The sequence below is a fragment of the Lytechinus pictus genome, chromosome 2 (genome assembly GCF_037042905.1).
Source record: "Lytechinus pictus isolate F3 Inbred chromosome 2, Lp3.0, whole genome shotgun sequence".
NCBI lineage: Eukaryota > Metazoa > Echinodermata > Echinoidea > Temnopleuroida > Toxopneustidae > Lytechinus > Lytechinus pictus.
The window spans coordinates 62322969-62344527 of NC_087246.1; the positions used below are offsets into that span (position 1 = coordinate 62322969).

General features: G+C 35.4%; 1 protein-coding gene across 2 annotated transcripts in view; it reads right to left on the reverse strand.

The window, feature by feature from the left end:
- LOC129253840 (uncharacterized) overlaps window positions 1-12342 on the reverse strand; it is a 47565-nt gene extending 35223 nt beyond the window's left edge. The window contains exons 1-4 of one of the 2 annotated variants that reach the window (XM_064095354.1): window positions 12107-12342; window positions 2998-3336; window positions 2464-2625; window positions 912-1422 (exon numbers count right to left, since the gene is read on the reverse strand). In XM_064095354.1, the coding sequence (XP_063951424.1) occupies window positions 912-1422; window positions 2464-2625; window positions 2998-3291 (967 nt within the window). In that variant the 5' untranslated portion in view covers window positions 3292-3336; window positions 12107-12342. The remainder of the gene's footprint in view (window positions 1-911; window positions 1423-2463; window positions 2626-2997; window positions 3337-12106) is intronic. The other variant, XM_064095355.1, reaches the window with a different exon arrangement.
- Window positions 12343-21559: the final 9217 nt, after the last annotated feature.

Consider the following 21559-nt stretch of genomic DNA (forward strand, 5'->3'; position numbering starts at 1 on the left):
CCTGAATTCTGTGACTTTTTTTCTGTTTTTCACATTGCAGAGAACTGGAAGCTTTATTACCCTTAATAATCAATTACCAAACATACGAACATTTAATTATGGAACATTTCACGTCTTCACTCACCAAATTAAATTTGGGTATGAATAATTAATTTTTATGAGTTGTAAAATTCATCTAAACCTAGGCTAAATAAACAAATAATTACATGTACCTTGGGGTGAAAAATTAAATATACAATGTAACCAACACCCACTTCCCCCCCCCCCCCCAAAAAAAAAAATGAGCCCATTTACTGAGTGATCAAAATACAAAGGTAATCCCATAATCTTGTTACATACAGTTGAGGCCAAAAGTTTACATACACCCATGGAATTCAGTGAAATTTGTTCGCTTGCCAAACATCGTAAAATTTACTCTATCCTCAGAAATATAAATACTACCAAGACGAATTTGGTATCAAAGCACAGATATGAAATGTTTTTGTCAAGTTTTTATTTTTAATTAGTCTACAATAAGAAGATTTTTATGAAACCTAAATATTTTTCAGCTCCTGATGACAAAGCAATGTGATAAAGGGGCATGATAGCACAAATATTTTATACGATACAGTAAATTTTATGATGTTTGGCAAGTGTCAACTTTTATTTGAATTTCCTGGGTGTATGTAAACTTCTGGCCTCAACTGTATATGCATGAATTACTATGCTAATGCAATACATGAAATCTAGTGTACATGTACATTACATGTTGCTACGGCTAGCAAGAACAACATCAAATTGATAAGTACACGTAAAACATTGTTAGTATAGTAGTGATTTAGCGGGAATTAGTGGGAACTCATACAACTGTTTCTGTGGTTGAATTATATTATGTATGCATTCACATAACAAACAATTTTGAAACAAATTACCTTGGTTGTAAAATGGCATTGATTGGGATGGTTGTTGTGGCAATAGTGTTTTCCCTGCTACATCATCTATGCTAGACTGCTTCTCTTGTCCAACACTTGCAGTCAAAACTTTAGGTAAGTCCTCAGGTTCGCGCACTGGGTAACTACTTTTAACATGTGGAATAGCTGCACTTCTTTTTGTCTGTTGCATTATGGGCTCATCTGGAAGCAAATTCTTAGAGCTGTAGCTTCCATAACTTGGAGGGGTGGTGGGAAAATGTTTATGAGAGTAGTTGAACGTTTTTGTCCTATTAGGGAATTGCGTTCCATGTAGAATAAGCCAATTGTCAATTCTTCTTGGGAATTGATGTTTGCCCGTAATGTACAAATCAATTTCAAAGTATGCAATTGCCAAATCTGCAGCGACCTTTGCAACAGTTTCAGTATTTGGAGAAAGCGATGCATCTGGGTAGCTCAATCCATAGCTCATTTCTTTGGTGTACCCATAAAGAGATAGTATTTTTTGGTGACCCTGGAGATATTAAATAGATTAATAAAATAAATAAAATGCATGATGAACAGAAAAGGAAACACATATGGGCAACAGGTGATTTTGCCCTTATCACAGCCTGAATTGCCCCTAAAATTCCCTGAATTAAAGCCTTTTTGGCAACCATCAATTTTAACAATTAAGGTACTATTACACCCACGTAAAAAAATAGCACCCAGATAATGACTTATTTCCCATCCTGATGATGAATCATACACATTATGTGATACAGTCATATCCAATAAATTATGTAAATCAGGATATTTCTGTACAGACTATGAAACATGATCATTTACACATTTCATTCTCATTGTATGAATACATTTGAGCCTGTGTGAAAATAATACCTAACAATCATCTTTTCCAATGACATTTTTCAATTTTCTCTCAAATACAGAAGTATACATTGTATAATTCGAAATTACATCAACCAATGAATTTCATTCAAATTTCTGTTGGTTTCCACTTTCCAGTGTTATGGTATAAATAAAGCTATCCATTCATATTTCATCTTGAATATTATTTTTTCAAATTATATATTTCAAATGATCTTTACATCTTAAAGGTATATATTCCTGGGATTAAAGAGGGCAATATATCATGATTTTGTTACGTGCTACACTTGCCACTATCTCCATTACAAAGATCATCAAATTTGTATGCATTTGTCAATAATCAGCCAGTCTCATAGCACATGCACACTACATATACGCTGCGCTGCTTTCGGCTACATCGGTACTGGCCCAAACATCTCCTGACATCACCTCACAGTTCACACAGCAGAAGGAGTCGGAGCCAACATGCCAGGATGTTCAAACAGCAGCCGAAGCGTTCGCAAACTAAGAATCGTAAGAGTTTGGGCATTCAGAAGTTCAGAACATGGTATCTGCCTATCAATGTTTGTGTCCGATGGGCAACTGGCGTTGTGTGCAGAGTGTACTTATATCCAATTTATAGATCCCTCTTGAATCCTGGGAACATCTACCTTTAACAGGTAGAAGTATGAAAGTCCTATGAACTCACCTTCAGGATTGAAACTCTTGAGTTGTACATTGGATTGTCGAAGCTGATCACTCTCCATGTTGAGCTTGATGTAACATCAGGTTTCAATAGGTTTACACCATATCGGAAGAGAATCCCGATAGCATCTTTCAATGCACGCATTTGGACAGTATCTGTACATGCCTGTAAGTGACAAAATGATAACATGATCTCATTTTCACCTGGTTGTGTATTATTTTTTTTTATAACTCAGCTAGCCCATAACTTTGTTTTGAGGTTTTGAAATAGACTACAAAGTCTGTCTGTTTCATTTCCAATTCAAAAAAATTTGGATTTGAATCCAGCATATCCAGGCCCTTTGATCTGTGAGTATTATGGATTAAACCGCATAGTCATATGACTGAGCTACGAGGCAGCCTTGAGTATTTCTTAAATGCATATCCAATGGATTTCATAAGTATTTACTATTCTTGACTGAATTACACAGACCATCAAATCAACTTTTCCATACAACTGCAATTTGACATTTAAACAGATGAAATGAATTGAACTAACCTCTTCATTTTGTAACAATATTTGTGGTACAGGCACAATCATATAAACCAACATCAAGCTTGAATCTTTCCAATCCGATTGAATAATTTCCAAACACAGAGTCTCGAACATGACTAACACAACTCTAATCATCCTGTTCTTGGAATCATTTTCAATTTTCTGCTCTAGTTTGTAGTGAAGATCAACTATTCTCTGATCCATGAATGTGTCATCAGGATAAGATGAGCGGTCTTTCCTTGGTAGCGGAGACCGGAGTGGCACACAACTGTTATAGTCATATCCTTGATTTGCCATGGTAATGTTCCAGATTCTTTACAATGGTATTTTCAGATTTCTTAGCTTGAAAAAAAAAAGGAAAATGAGAAACAGATATTATATAAACCATTAGGGGTAAAAAGAAAAAAAACATGTCAAAATACTTGGTATTTTTGTTTTTGTTTTGAATACTGTTTTTATTCTGATTTCATGAACAAATAGTTACATAACATTTCAATTTAACATTTCAAATCATAATACTTTACATTTCATATTTTCACTTTTTTTCACTAACTTAATACAATCATGAATCATATATATCTTAAAAGAAAACAATGAAATCAGTTTTTATAAAAATGCTTAAACACCAATCTTCACCCTCCCCCTCCCCCCCCCAACACACACACACACACAACACACCACTGTCCAGAAGATCTGCTCACACTCATCATAATTAAATCATATTTATAAGTACAAAGCAATTCGATGAACAATTTTGAATATAACAAGCTCACAGGAGAAGCATTACAAATATTGAAAGTAAATAAAGACTTGCAAACTTCACCTTGTCATAATTTTACTGTTTCCCATTTTTGCAAGTGCCGCCCTAATTTCCCCATTTTAATAGCTATTTTCTTTTCTTGATCCTTATATTCTAAAATACATTTATGTATATCGTTAATGGTTGGTAATACCCCCTCCTTTCTAAATATAAATAATTTACATTTTACCATAGAGATAATAGTATTACAACTTTTTATTCTATTTGTATTGCCTGACAGACCACCAAATATATCCCGCCAATTCAAGTCCTTTATTTCATCTAATTCAAATCGCTGTATCAAAGTTTCTCATATCAGTTTAACCTTTAAGCAAGACAAAAATATATGTGAATATGTTTCCGTTTCACGTTTACAGTACGAACAGAGATTATCTTCAACAAATCCAAATCTAAACAAATTAATTTTAGTGTAAATTGCCCCATGCAGTAGCTTAAATTGAAATTCTCTCTGTCTCCCAATCAATGTTATTCTTGGTCTAAAAAAACATTCACCAATTTCTTTCTCTGTATAATTATAATTATTTTGTCCATCTCTTATCTGTAAATCATATGACTTTTGCAATTCTTTAATAAAATAATATCTTTTGCTTGATGGTACCTCCTTTAAAGCTAATTTCCCTCCCCAACAGAAGCAAGTTTATATTATAGTTAATTAAAGGTCAAGTCCACCCCAGAAAAATGTTGATTTGAATCAATAGAGAAAAATCAAACAAGAATAATGTTAAAAATTTCATCAAAATCGGATGTAAAATAAGAAAGTTATGACTTCTGACATTTAAAAGTTTCGCTTATTTTTCACAAATCAGTTATATGCACAACTCGGCAACACGCATATGAGAGAGTTGGTGATGTCCTCCACTCACTATTTTTTTTTTTTTTAATGTTTGAATTATACAATATTTCATTTTTACAGATTTGCCACAATAAGGACCAGTTTTACTAAACCATAAAATGTTAGAACAATTGTAATTCCCCATGTTCATGGAGGAAGAAAATTATTTCACCTTCCAATTAGGAGAAAATTAAGATATTTCATATTTCATATAATAGAATAAAAAAGAAATAGTGAGTGAGTGACGTCATCAGTCCCCTCATTTGCATACCGACCAGGATGTGCATATAACTGTTTTGTGAAATTTAGCAAAACTTTAAAATGTCATAACTTTCCTATTTTACAACCGATTTTGATGAAATTTTCAGTGTTATGCTTCATAGATTTTTCTATATTTGTTCAAATTAACTTTTTGTTGGGGTGGAATTGTCATTTAAGTCTATCTCACAAAATTGTATCGAACCTATATCATTTCTCCAATCACTTGGAATTGCATGATATATTTCACCTATTGTAAACAAATGATCATTTCCCATACCTAGGTTCAAAAAGTATGCGACTGGTTTAACATGTCCATTGTCAATGATATGTTCCACCTTAATTAACCCTAGTTCTAATAAATCTTTATCAAATATCGTCTTATTTTCTATACAAATATTCTTATTATTGAAAATGATTGGATTTTTAGAACCATTAAAATGTCTTAAATTATTGATCTCTTGCCAAGCATCTAGCATTTCCAAATAATACGATGGAATCTTCAACTTACTTTTTATCTTTTTCATTTCATAATCACATAAAAAATTTAACCTTCCTCCAACTGAACTTAGGGAATAATAAAAAAATAACTTCCACCCCAGATTTCTTTCTCCATACAAAAGTCTTTTTACCCACATTATACGCTGCGTTCTAACAAATATTTCAAAATTTATCATTTTAACCCCACCACAATTATAATTCTGATACATAATTTTTCATTTAATACGATCTTTCTCTCCCCATATAAAATCAAATGATAATTTGTCGATTTCTATATACACCCATGAGGGGACAACAAGGATGGATGAAACATAATTTAACTTTGTCAATGCACATGTTTTCAATTAATGTATTCTTCCCATAATAGTCGAATCTCGTTGTTTCCACCAACCTAAAAGCTTTTTTATTTTACTTAATATTTCTTTATAGTTCAGATCATCTTTTAATCTAAAATCAACTGAAAAGATAACTCCAAAAATTTTGACCTCCCTAACATATTTGCCAAATACATATACAGGGTCATTTGTTTTTCCATTTTCCTTACCCATGTACATAAAGTGTGTCTTGTCCTTATACCTTTAAGCCACTGACTTTTTCAAATTCTTCAAAAATATAATGCAACCTTTTTATTGAATCCATGTCTTTCAAAAAATTGTTCATCGGCATACAATACCTGTCTTATTTCATACTCCCCAAAACTTATCCCTTTAATGATTTTGTCTTTTCTTATTTCATGTGCCAGTAATTCTATCGCAATCAAAAACAAATAGGGCGACAGTGGGTCACCTTGTCTGACCCCCCTTTCTACATTAAAGTAACCGGTGGAATACTTTCCATTCATAACACAACTTCTTATATCCTTGTACAGTATTTTCACCCAAGAACAGAATGACTCCCCAAAACCAAAAAAATTGAGTGCTTTCAATAAGTATTGATGAGAAACAGAGTCAAACGCTTTTTCAAAATCTACCGCAATCAAAAATCCTTGTCCTTGCTCCAAGTAATGTCTAGAGTAAAATAATATATCATCTAATAGTCGAACTGCTTCCCCAATATTTCTGTCTTTTATGTATCCCACCTGATCATAATGAATTATTTTGTTTAAAACCTGTTTGATCCTTGTTGCCAAAACCTTAGATAATATTTTGTAATCTACATTTAATAACGTAATGGGTCTTTAATTTTTAATATATAACGCATCTTTTCCTTCCTTCTCTATCAATGTGATAGTCCCTTGTTTTTGAGAAACTGTTAATTCCCCTCTTATATATGTTTCGTTTAATACTTCTACCAACAAATCCCCTAACACTGGCCAAAGTGTATCATGAAATTCTACGGTGAAACCCATCATTTCCAGGTGACTTATTCCATTTCATTTCTTTTAACACCTTAAAACATTCTACTTTTGTTATTTTACCTTCACATAATTCTCTGTTCTGTTCACTTACGGTAACTTTAAGACGTCGTTAAAAAATAAACTTTTATAATAACAGCTTTCATTTTTCAAATAATATAATTTTTCACAGAAAATCTTTATTTCTTTTAAAATATTATTTTAGTCCCTAATAATTTCTCCATTTTCATTGACTAATTCTTTAATAACACTTTTCCTCTTATTTATTTTTACAGTTATTCGAAATACTTAATATAATTTTCCCCCTCCTCAAACCAATCTGCTCTAGAGCGAACTTTAATGCCTTGCCGAGAATAATTATATAATTCATTTAACTTATCTTTTTTCAATTTAATGCTATCAATCACAGATCTCGATGAACCTTCGATTATCTGCTTTTCTAAAGTCTTGATTTCAGCCTCTACTGTTTCTATTTCGCGTTTTCGTAATTTTGCTTTTTCCCGAGAGTATTTCATAGCAAATTCCCTCATTTTCATTTTTAAGAAATCCCAAAAGACTAATTTATTCGAAAACCTAGGTGCCCATTCATTTTTCAATTCAGATATCATATCATACATCTCTTTAATAAAATCTTTATCCATACAAAGACTATTATTAAATTTCCAGTACGAATTTCCGTAAACAAAATTTTCTTTCAAATTCTGAAATTGTAGAATAATGCCCGAATGATCCGGGGTTACTGATACTAAGATTTCACACTTATTCACTCATTTTTCTAAACTGCATGATATAAACCAATAATCTTAACGACTTTGGACTAAAGGCGACCTTTGTCTTAAAGTAAATTGTCGAGCATTAGGATTCCTTTTTCTCCAAATATCTTCTAAATCATACTTATTCGAAAATTCTTTCAAAACTGCACTAAACCTAGAGTTTTATATGTTTGGCCCTTCATAATCCATACTCCCGTCCATTACAGTGTTAAAATCTCCTCCTAATATTATCGAATAATCCGAATCAAAACTTTATGAATACTTTTATCTAGCTTACTTAAAAGATCACCTTGCAGTGCTACTTTGTCTCTTGTAGGAAAATACACATTTCCCAACAAAATTTTAACCCCTTGTATTTCTGCTTTAAGTATAATGTATCTCCCTTCTTTACCTGTAACAATTACAACAACATCCCTTTTAAAATTTAAGTTGGGGGAGAGCAATATAAGAACACCCCTACTGTGGTTTGACCCATGACAAAAGAACATTGGCCCACCCCATTCTTTTGTCCACTGTTCTTCTACATGTACTTCTATAGTACTATATGTTTCCTGTAAAAACGTTACATCACTTCCTTTTCTTTTACACCACTCCCAAATGCGTGTTCTTTTTACCTTATCCCTTAACCCTCTAACATTTTAAGTAATCCAAGAAGAATTTGGCATTATAAACCCCTGTAAGTAACTAAACTTCTTATTGTACTAAACAAATGAAGCCAAGTAATACATTTGTGTCTCCCGTGAGCTCGTATACCATATATCAATTTTACCGCCAAACAAAGATAAGACGAACTTAAATAAATACCTCTTCCAGACTGCGAGCAGACCCCAAACCCAAAACACCCCACACTACACCCAACTAACTTTGTATAACCCTTTTCAAATAAAAGCAAAAGTGTGTGAGGGATACAATCGCACACACAAGTACCGTAAACCATCTTTATGTACAACAGGACCACACGTGAAAGGCCCTCCCGTAACCAATTAATATTTAGAGACAGTAACAAAGTTGTTTTCGATCTTCTTCAAAAACACTTTTTTTTAAAGGAAAGAAAAAGGATTTATAGATGTGTCAAGGTAAAAACGTTGATGTATGTATACCCTATATTATTTACTGAGTAACTATGGAAGTGATTCGTAAAGCCTATTTTTCGTGTGCTATTTATCAGTTAATGCTAAATTATCAATACTTAACATCCCCCCTTTCCCGGACCTGGCTGGTCTCTGTCCTCATGTCCCCTTTTTTGTCCCTTTTGTACATAAATGTGTCCCTCTTCTCTCCCCGCCTCTCTCTTTAGTTATCATATTATATTATATTGCCATTTCTTTGTTGTTTATCCAATGTTCTTTGAATTCGTAATGAGGAACCTTAATTTACAAGCATTGCTTCACTTAGGTCTCCTCGTCTTCCTTTAAAATTATTTCTTTTCTCGTATTTCTCGTATAAGCATGCAGATTTCATTCTGCATAGCAAAAAGTCCTTATCGTATTTAAGTCATGCCGAATGACGAATAATAATAAAAATAAAAACCAACAAACAAACTCATAATGGAAGAAATTGTGAAATCTCAACCTGATCATAAGCTACTCATGCATATAAATACTGTATTATCTAGTCAAGCACCCATGAAGATAGAATAACACAATGCTATTTTCCCCGTGGCTATATAAGAAACAAAATGCATGGACGTGTGTCACATCACGCAGTCAATTCATGACTCTTAACTTGTTAACTCCATTTAAATCATAACAGAATAGCCCCATATACACTGCCTTTATACCAGGAGTAATGTCAAAATTCCGTTCAGCGAACCACTTAAGCAAATTCAGCAACTCCCTATTAATACAACAACTCTGTTCAGTTTATGAAACGTATTCCAGACCGTACATTGAACAATTAACCTAGATGACACCTGATCCAATTGAACAGTTCGATAAAGAGACCTCAGCAATTTGCATAAGTATATATTTAAAAAAAAAAACGGTTCAAGAAAAGCGAGAAAAAAGCTATTCTCACTCTTGACTGTAATTATACGAAACTAAAATACATGGACGGCGCGTATTATGCAGTCAGTTCATGATTCCTAACTCCATTTAACCACAACATAATAGCCCCACATACCGCCTGTCCGCCTGTATATCAGGAATGGCGCCAAATTAAAATTCCCCTTATTTTGTGCTTTTGAAAAGCAAAACGAACAGATTCGTACAAAGGTTAAAGGGGTACTCGGGGCTGAAAACATCCATAGCTAAACAAAAAGATCAATCTGTCCAAACCATATTTTTTATTTGTTGATCCATTTGTTTAGATGTAGATGTTTTCAGCCCCAAGTACCCCATTATCCTCTGTACGAATCTATTCGTTTGCGTTTCAAAAGCACAAAGTGGAATTTTGACGCCATTCCTGATATACAGACAGTATATAGGACTATTACATGTATGTTATAATTAATATGGAGCTAAGAATCATGAATTGACTGCATAATAATAATACACGCCGTTCATGTATTTTAGTTTCGTATACACGCCGTCCATGTATTTTAGTTTCGTATACAGTCAAGAATGAGAATAGCATTTTCGTCGCTTTTCTTGAACCGTTTTGTTTTTATTTTTATTTGTTTATACTTATGCAAATTGTTGAGGTCTCTTTATCGAACTGTTGAATTGGATCAGGTGTCATCCAGGTTAATTGTTCAATGTACCGTCTGGAATCCTTTTTAACGTTCTATATACTGAACAGAGGTGTTGTATCTATAGGGAGTTTAAAGTTTAGGGGGGTACTCCAGGCTGGAAATAATATGGTTTGGACAGATTGATCTTTTTGTTTAGCTATGGATGTTTTCAGCCCCGAGTACCCCTTTAACCTTTGTACGAATCTGTTACATGGTATCCACCATGTAATCACAGTCCCCTCCCCCCGGGGGGGGGGGGGGGGGCACTCAGTATATCATGCATAGTGGGTATGTGCCGCGGAGGGGACCCCCATATTTACACTCAAATTTCCGTTCCAAGGCATAGCATTTTTGTCTTATTGAGAAAAAGATCAAAGAAAGCCGTTCCAGCATAGCATTATCTTCTTATCGAGAAAAAAGAAGAAAGAAATCCGCTCCAAAGCTTCGCATATTTTCCGTTTCGCCGTTCCGGCCACATTGATCTGCTACAATGAGCCGCGATTTTGGTGAAAAGCGGCCACAGAGCGCTGTCCGACCATCGCCTCTGCGCTAGCGCACCCGGCGCCCGTGCCGCCGGGCTAGCTGCATGCACGTTCCATAGGGATGCATACGCACTCACACGCAGGCAACCCGTTCCAAGGACCCCCGTTTTCACAAACATTGTAGTTCCGAAGCCCGTTCCGAGGACCCTCCTTTTTACAATAAGCCCGCTCCAAGGCCCCCGTTTTTTGTCTCGCCCGCGGCACATACCTAGTAGGCCTACTACTTTTTTGGTTGAGTGCCCCCCCCCCCCCCCCGGGCCCCTCCCCCACCCACTGACTTCAATTAATTGTTATAAATGTTTATAAAAATCATATAAAAATGGGACAGGGGGTAGCCTAAATAGTGAAAGGCAAGGAGTTGATTGGTGGTTGAATATGTCAAATGAATAAAATCTAACTAACTGTTTGAGATTTATGGAGGCTCACTTTTATTTGTCCATTTATACAGCGCAGTAATACTATGTGCATCTACATGTATACTCAACTGCACTTCAAAACTGGTATCATTACCTTGGCTACAGCTGAGCCGCCATATCTGTGCTAAAGCATTCAAAGAATTAATCTTTCCGTGTACCCATTAACCTCACCTGGGTCGAGTGCATTGTGGGTAAATTTTGTGAAGAAACATGCCATGGCTGGGATTCAAACTCAAAGCCACGTATATATATATATACCCAGTTGTTGTGTGTCCGGACAGGTTGTGTGTCCGGACGATCAATTTTAGAAAGTCATTTGGAAAAATTTACAAGCGAAGTTTCATCAATTTTTCGTACAAAATGTAAGGAAATATTATGGAGAACAAACTGGAAGATGATTACAACTATTGAATTCATATTTTTAGTGTAATCCAAAGACAAAAATGAAGGCTTCAAAAATATAAAGTGTCCGGACACCCGACCCCCCATCCTACCCCTGATTCAAAGACAAGAGCCGTAATGTCAACTAGACCAAAACGTGCACACAAACACTAACTAAGATTACAAGATATTAACCATGTTAACCATCTAAATAAATCATACTAGACATTATATAACATAACATAAAATGAACGAATGAATGAATCTTTATTGTTTAACTTTAAATTCCTATAATAATATCAAACAACAACAGCAACAGTAAATCATTGCGATACAAGCATTGAAGCAAATACTGAAATAGCAAAGAACAAAAGTAAATAATTACAGGATAATATACAGGATAATATACATAATACATGCACTACTTTTTTTATGGACTTAGTAATAGTAGCACTAGCACTAGCAGAACCAAAAGGATGACGAAGCTGTACAGGGGAGGGAGAAAAAACCCTCGATGGAATAGCGCCATCATCTAAAAAAATCATCTAAAACCAACCAACCAACCATTTTAGTAGTTCACGCCACGACTCGACTGTGCTGTGGACCTGTAATAAGTACCGTTAATGTTATCCAACTTGTGTAACGTAGCCAAGCCAACGTCTGGTTCACAATTGTCATGATTGTCCCTCGATTATCTCGATATACCAAAGTTTCCGTGTGAATGCAGGCCAGAATCAAGCTAAGTAAGGTCGTTATTTTGGGGTTGCGATATCCGGTTTCGATTTGGTTCGGAAACAAACAGAATTGCGCTTGCGCAGAAAAGCCAAAGCTACGAAGCTAATAAAATTCGGGGAATACCCACGCTGACATGTCGAAACCCCAAAAGGTAATACAAACAAAAAATCACCCCCTAAACAAGTTTTTTGTAGGATTTATTTACACATTTTGGCCCCTAAACAAGTTTTCGCCAGAATGACCCCGGGGGAAAAAGCTTGGGGAAAAAACATACATACGTTCAACCCTGCGACGCCCTGCGATTGACCATTGACCACTATATAGTCTTTCAAAACTACCCCTTTTTTAAAATTAGTGATTTTGATATCCTTAACGAGTGCACTTTTTCCACTCTTATTCAGGAGCCAGCCCCCTTTTTCTTACAGAACATCCCTCGTTTTTTCTACCCTTTCATCCTAACTTCCACTCCTTCATGTACACATTAACTGCTGCATGCACTCCTCACACAAGTTTTGTATTAAAGGTCAAGTCCACCCATGTTGATTTGAATCAATAAAGAAAAATTAAACAAGAATAAGGCTGAAAATTTCATTAAAATCGGATGTAAAATAAATTATTTTTCACAAAACAGTTATATGCACAGATCGGCAACACTTAAACAAGAGAGTCGATCGATGTCCCTCACTCACTATGTCTTGTTTTTTTATTGTTTGAATTATACAATATTTTATTTTTACAGATTTGATAATATGGACAAGCTTGGCTGAACTATGTTAAACAATTGCAATTCCCAATGTTTATGGAGGAAGAAAACTAGTTTCACCTTCTAATAAGGAGAAAATTAGAATATTTCATATATCATATAATAAAATACAAAAGAGTGAGTGAGTGATGTCCTCAGTTCCCTCATTTGCATACCGACAGGATGTGCATATAACTGTTTTGTGAAATTAAGCGAAACTTTGAAATGTCATAACTTCCTATTTTACAGCCGATTTTGATGAAATTTTCAGCGTTATGCTTGTTGGATTTTTCTCTTTGTGTTTAAATAAACTTTTTTTTGGATGGACTTGTCCTATAAATCACTCCACCATATTCATGCCGCAGCTTTCTTCACTCCCCCCTCTCTCTCTCTGTCCCCCCCCCCCCCTCTCTCTTTTCACCTCATCTTTTCTGATTTACATGTTGATGCCGCTTAGATAGTAATTTGCATATAATTTGAATATATATATAGTCAATATATATCTTTTATTTGTATATATTGTGATAGATCTATACTTCGGAGCGTTGTGGCCGGACTCAAAACAAGAGAGTCGTGGGTTCGAATTCCAGCCATGGCGTAATTTCCTTCGGCAAGAAATTTATCCACATATTGCACGTGCTGCACTCGATCGACCCAGGTGGTGAATGGGAACTAGCTCGGTATAGGATTTATTCCTTGAACGCTTCAGCGCCCAGCCTAATTTTCATACCCTTTGTTTCAGTGGGCATGTGATCGCTCAAGCATGAATAATTTTCCAACTTTTAGCTATCATTTGAAAGTTGACTTTATTGGCTTCCATATATGCAAGTGTTTTCCCCCAAAGTGATAAAAAAATTATTTGGCAGCCATTTCAAAAGTGCAGAGACTCCAACCCCAAGCACCTTCTGATCTGAAGTTTCTTCCGCCTGGATCCCCAAGCAAACTGGAGACCAACGAACGTAGAGGGCAGCAACAAACAAGCGTGTTGCTCTAAGGAAGGTCAACTCCGCTCGAATTTTGTGACCACTCTAAAAAGGTAGGCTCTTATAAGGTGGGTTTTGGGGAACTTTGTAGAGTTGATTTTTTTTCATTTGTTAATTTTAAATATTTTTTAATGAAAAAATTTTAGATCGGTTATTCTGGGTACTTGGTACTTGGTTGTGGTTCCTCCAAAATACTCCTAATGGAATTTTAACTGGTGGTTGAGGGTGGATTTAGGGAGTTTTTAAAATCGCAGCTTTAAATTTATCTGGGTCAATTTGACATACCAGGGTAGGGTGGAGATCATTCCACGATACAATTGTGCGGGGAAAGAAGGAGTTCTTGTACACATCGAGCCTGGAAGATGGTACCTCAAACTGGAAGGAATGTCCCCGTCTGTTCCTATTTGGTTTAGGTTTAGTGTATCGCTCGGGCGTCTACATGGGCGGAAATCTGTCCCGAAAGGTAGGGGGGACAACAAGGGCTGATCCAGCCTTCGCCAATAGGGGGGGGGGGGGCGAAAACATTTTCAGTCATATGTTAATCCACGATCGGCAGCTCGAAGGTAATTTTTGTCTGTTTCACTGAAGGAGTACTCATAGTCACTTTTTAGCGTTATCCTTATAAATCAACATAAATATATGATATCGTTGTCCTTATTTATATAATGCGAGCGCGAAGCGCGAGCAAATTTTTTTTTGAAAATTTATGTATTTTTTTCCTAAAATTTGAACATTCTGGGCAATGTTTGTTATCCTGAAAAAGATGTATATACAACTAAATATTTACTACGACCGCGAAGTGCGAGCAGAGGTTAACTGATGGAAAAGGTACCTGTTAAAGACTGCTTGCAATTAGCCATTAAGATGTTACATATTTCAACAATCAAATAATGCGAGCGCGAAGCGCGAGCTGAAATTTTTTGAAATTTTTACCTAAAGACTGGAAATCTAAGCACTTTTTGTAACTTAAACATATAATAGGTATATAACTAAACAATTGATGCGAACGCGAAGCACGAGCGGAAGGTTTTGAGATTTAGACCTAAGAACGAGACACTCTGTTAATGTTTTGTAAATCATGAAAAGGATGAGTAATTGGGGTCTTTCTTACACCCGGTCCTTACATTAATAAAGCGAGTGCAAAATGCAGCCAGAAAATGTTCATATACGTTTAATTTGAATTGATCGAAAGGGTACTTGTTAAGGACTGCTTGCACTTAGCCATGAAGACGTTACATATTTCAACAATCAATGCTAGCGCGAATCGCGAGCTGACAATTTTTGAAATTTTTTCAAAAAGAATCGAAAATTTTAATCAATTTTTGTAATCGTGAACAGGGTAGCTATATAACTAAACAATTGGTGTAAGCGAAGCTTGAGCAGAAAATTCGAGATTTAGACCTAAAAACGGGACACTCTACTCATGTTTTGTAAATCATGAAAAGGATGAGTAATAGGGGATCTTTCTGCATTAATAATGCGAGCACAAAGCGCGAGCAGAAAATTTTTGATATTGTGATCTGACACTGGATAATGATTTAAATAGAGAACAAATTGAATATCTGAATAAACATGAGCGTGTTTCAGATTGAGACCTATAGAATCTCGGCATTTTACACATGCATCTATCAGCGAGCGCGAAGCGCGAGCTTAAACTATTTGATATTCCGATCTGAAAAAAAGAGTCAATTTCAGCTATATATTTCAAGCACTTTGTAGGAAAATTGTGAGGTGGATATGGATCACACTTAATAAAGAGCTGATATTTTTCATTATTATTTGAGTTTTGACATAGGACCGGGACATCCTTAGGACAAGTCATATGAAAATGATAACTATCTTCCTATTCCTCTTACTCAGGGGCCGCGGAACGGTTTTCAAAGTGGGGGGGGGGGCTGACCATGCAAAAAATCACAATCGTATGGTCATTTTTACGTTTTTGTACATGGTTTTGGAAAAAAGTGGGGGGGGGGGGCTGAAGCCCCCAGCCCCCCGCTTCCGCGGCCCCTGTAATACTAAGCGCAAGATGAAACAAAAGGGACAATTTAATCATTAAATTGATATCTTATTTATTAATGCATAATGCGGGCGAGAAATCTGATGATATTATGGCCTGAAAACTGGACATTTCAAGCACTTTTGTAATTAGGAATAGAATGCATCAGTTAAAACATTTTAACCATCAATGCGAGCGCAAATCGCGAGCCAAAATCTTTGATAAACTGTCATGAAAATCAATATTGAGACATACATAAATCGCCTATCAGAATACGAGTAGCACTATCTGCTACGTTTTGACAATCAGACTTGAAAAGGGATATTTTCAAACTAAATGGAATACACAAAAATAATAGGTACTGAATAAATCGAATTTTGCGAGCGCTCAGTGCGAGTAGAAAATGTCAATATTCAGACCATAAAAGCTGTAACTTTTACATATCACTTTTTTTAAAATCCGTTTGTAAATCACACAAAATAATGAAAGTATGATTTCCGAGGTGAAATGTATAATGTATATTGACTTCCAAACATGATATTTAAGCTCCATATTGAAAAATCACCTAACAGGCAATGCGAGCGCGAATTTTATATAGTGACATATTTTCCAAGTTTTCCCCTCATCTTATTTTATTTACTCTGGAAAATTTGACAAGCAAAAAAACCAAAGGTTTTCGCCCAAAATGTAAGGTCATTTAGTCCGAAATACACGTATTATTTCGAATGTGAATGATGCAATTTTCTCCATCATAAAATACCAAAAATAGTAGGGGGGACATTTGATATTGCGTCCCCCCTACTATTTTTGGTAGGGGGGACACGTCCCCCCTGTCCCCCCTGGGATTTCCGCCCATGGGCGTCTATATCGAGTTTGCCATGTAACATTTTGAAGAAACAGCTTAAACGATGTGCTTCGCGTCTCTCTTGGAGAGAATTCCATTTGAGTGAATTTAGAAGTTGGGTAACACTTGATTCTCTTTCATATACATATGTATTTGTTACAAATCGGGCTGCTTGTCTCTGGACTCGTTCAAGGGAAGAGATAATATTTTTGGATGTGTAAGGGTCCCAGGCAGCGACTGCATAATCCAGATGTGGTCGAACAATATAATATTAAAAATATTTTTATTATTTTTAAAGAAAATATTTTACCTTAAATAATCATGATTTTGACAGTTTTCCTCATTTTGGAATATTAAGTCTATGACGAGGATACCTCTGGTCTGTTATTTTCTTCTGCTAAATTTCGCTGCACCACCAATAAATGCATAGACAACCACCGTAATAATCGAGGTCATTTTTCTGGTCTGGGTGCGCCGAGTCTGGGCCGGTCGTGTAGCTATATAGCTAGTGACGCTGATGATGCGCTAGGGCTTCAGGCGACTCGTCATAGATCTTCTAGCAACTAAGACAATGACGTCTAATTTGCCTGGCCTGATTTGAAGTGTAATGGCTTCAGGGCTGATGTTTATCAACGATGATTGTTCAAGGTTACTGGTTAGTTTCGGTCATTATCGCTCATTTGGTTTACGTAGCAGACGATGCTAGCCTGCTAGTATATAGTATAACTTATACGCAGACCCTATTGCAAATCAAAATCAATTCCGGGCTCGATATTCGCTTCCTCAAACTGTAGCTATATTATAAATATTAGTAGGCAAAGCTTTATAGTACAAGAACATTGTTACTTTCAACATTGAATGTGTTAATTAAGTTTCTTTGGACTGTATTAATTGTTTCAAATAAAAAGGGTCTAGGAACAGAAATTACCATACGTTAGTCACTTGACGTTGTACACAGAAATATGCCATGTTCTGCCTGCTCGATCTCAAAGTTTGGGAGAAAAATGAGATGTAACCATTATACCAGTCATAAAGTATTATACATCAAACTGCAGGCAATCCATTTAGCATTGAGATGACAATCAATCTCGACCTTTCTGACCCTTAGGGATATTCCAGGGGGGAAACAAAGGTGCTGGTGTCTCGAAAATATGGGTGGTGTTCGACTGTTTGCCATATAGCAAGATTTTGTGAACATGGACACTTTCAAATCAACAGCGAGACGTAAATAGTGACTTAATTGTTAATATTTACATTAAATTAATGGAATTTTATAAAATTTTCACACTATTATCAATCTGGTGTGAGATTATTAATAGTTATAAAGATATATTCCGATTTCTGCAATATTACGTTCATGAAAACAACTGTTCCCTGTGTTGAAGCTGTGTGTGTGGACTTTCGGACACTCAAATGCACGCGACTAACCATTATGATTTCAAATTTTAAATGTCATTTGAATTTTAAGTCTATAAATCTGAAATAAAGGCGCTGTATCCCCGAAATCCGGGTCTAAATTTCAACTCCGAGTCCGAGACCATGGCATGGACGGCGAAAATAAAAAAACCCACGCATCGGATGCATTGTATGCGCGTATTGAGTTGACCCAAGAGTTGACCTTCCTTAGAGCAACACGCTTGTCATGACGCTTGTCTATTAATTTTTTTTTTTTTTTGAATAATATTTTATTTTCTTCCTCTTTCAAATTAATAAGTTTACAATCACAATTCATATAAATGAAGATTCTTTGTATGTATACAATCAATAAACAATCAAACAAATAAATATATCAATATCAATGAGATTACGAATATTTTTAAAATGATTACAAATGAAATTAAACTGCCAAATTTCTCTTCTATAACAATGTGAAAGCAGAGGGGAAAAACCCGTATCAATCGACAAAAAAAAACAACGTACTTTGTAAAAAATGACTTTTTCCCTGAATAGAATAGAAATAATCTCTTTTGCAAATATTAATTGTACAAGAAAATAAAAAAAGGATAAAATATTATTTTAAAGGTTAATTAGAGGAAGGTTATCCTAAAACGTCCCTACACATTCACCTTACCCCCATACCCCCTCCCCCCTCATCTCTCTCCCCAGACACTCACACAAGCTCACTTCAACTCACCACTACTCACAGCTCCCATACCCCCCCCCCCCCCCCTCTTCCCCGGCACAAAACTCACACATCCATCTACACACGTACACCCACACACAATGCATACTGCTCTGGTACAACTATCTGTATTTGAACAAATAAACAAAACAGAAACAAAATGAAGCAACCAATACATCCATAGTATTAAGAAAGGTATGCATCGATTTGTTCCCATTTCCTTAAGTGCACCCCCAGCTTCCCCTTTTTAAACGCTATTTGATATTCCGTATCTCTATACTCTTTAACCAAATGTGTCACTTTCTGTACGGTTGGTAATATTCCCTGTTTTCTTGAACTAAAAATGATATACTTAATTAAGAATATAATACAGTTTATTAAAGCTACTCTTGTAGTATTTCCAGATATCCCCATGAAAATTGTTTTCCAAACGTCACTGCCAAGTTCATTCAGTTGAAATATTTTACTCATCTCTTCCCATAATCGCTTAACTTCAGGACAATAAAAAAATAAATGTTGGTAAGACTCAACTTCTTTTTTACAAAAGGAACAGAAATTATCTGTCTCAAAACCGAATTTAAAAAGTTCCCTTTTTGTGTACACAGCCCCTTGTAATTGTTTGTATTGAAATTCTCTGTGTTTATTGCATAGCATTGCACATTTCAGTCTCAAAAATACTTCTTTCAGTTCCCCCATTCCCAAATCATATTCGGATTGCCCATCTGTAACATGAAATACATAATCAATTTGAAAATTTTCAATGAAGTGGTCATATATTCGTCTAGATTTTATATCACATAGTTTCTGAACATGCCCACATATCATCAATTGAATTTCAAAGTTGTCTGTATCCATTTCCATAAAATCATTTTGTATCCACTCTTCTGTTATTACTGAAAATATCTTTTGAATTTTGAGCAAGTTTTCAGATGAAAATTTCAAATTATACCAGTATGAAACTGGTCTTAATTTACCTCCAACTATTATATCCGAGACCTTAACTATACCTTTCTGAAATAATTCAATATAAAAAAAGGTCTTATTATTAAGGCATAGACGCTTGTTATTAAAAATAATGGGATTACTTTTCCCTCCAAAATGTCTACACTTATCAAATTCGTGCCATGCCTTCAGCATATCTATGTAAAATAATGGTATACCTTTTAAATTCATTCTACTCGTATCATAATCACACAGAAATATGATTCGACCACCTAAAGATCTAAAAAAATATTCGAAGGTTGCTTTCCAACCCGAACTTTTCCCTCCATCTAGCAAACGTTTAATCCACATTATTCGTTGGGTCTTAACAAAGACCTCAAAATTTGGAGCTCTCAGTCCTCCAACAGAATAGTCTTGATATAGAACCTTGCGTTTTATTCTATCTTCCTCCCCAAATAAAATTAAAAGAAATTCTTTCTATTTCCTTAAAAACGTCTTTTGGGACTGTCATCAGGGAAGAAACATAATTTAATTTTGAAAATGCATACATTTTCAAAAGTTTTATTTTACCATACATCGTAAGATCTCTCTGCTTCCACCAACCAATAAGTCTTTTAATTTTACTCAAGATTTCCTTATAGTTCAAGTCATCTTTGACTTTACAATCACGTGCGAAATATACCCCTAAGATTTTAATATGTTGTAACCAATGTCCAAGAAGTGGTAAACCAGGTCTATCTCTTTCTTCTCCCAACCATAAAAAGTTTGTTTTATCCATATTAATCTTCAATCCACTTAAATTTTCAAAATCTGAGAATATTTTCTTTACTCTATGGATCGAGTTCATATCTTTTAAAAACAATGTAATGTCGTCTGCATACAGAACTTGTTTTATTTCCCGTTTCCCAAATCCTATCCCTTTAATATTAACATCTCTCCTAATATAATGAGCTAATAATTCAATCGCTATGATAAATAAATATGGAGAGAGTGGATCCCCCTGCCTTACTCCTCTATTAACTTCAAAATATCCCGTAGAATGCCCCCCGTTCAACACGCAACTACTAACATTATAATAATTAATAACTCTGACGCTTGTGTGTTGCTGCCCTCTACGTTCGTTGGTTGATCTCAAATGACCCTTTTCTGCTCGCGCGCAGTTTACAACCGTGAAGAGGCTTATCATGGTAATGGCAAAGTTACAACAGTTGCTAGTCCTTTAAACGGGCCCCTGATGATAATTTCTGGAGTAAGATTGCTTAAAGTTGGTTATCAGCATATTATACTGCTTCTCTAATTATTTCACATGGCATTCCTAGAAACTAAAATGGAGGAATTTCCTCACTTTTTACTTTCTAATGATACATAGTAATCAATTCATGTCATGTCATGTTATCAATTCTTTGGTATATGCAACGGAGGAGGGCCTAACTCTAGCTATGGATGATGCTATTATGATCGAGAGCTCGCGCCCGCTAAATTAAAGAGATTGCATGCGCACAGCTTTGACGCTCTATATACCTAATTGAAATCGGCTTGGATATGAAAATTTAATTCCAGTTTTTAAACAGGTGTTTGGGCAGGAGAAAGACCATTTTAAGGGGAAGAAACATCTTATGGGAGAAACAGATGGGCGGGAGACATTAAATCTCA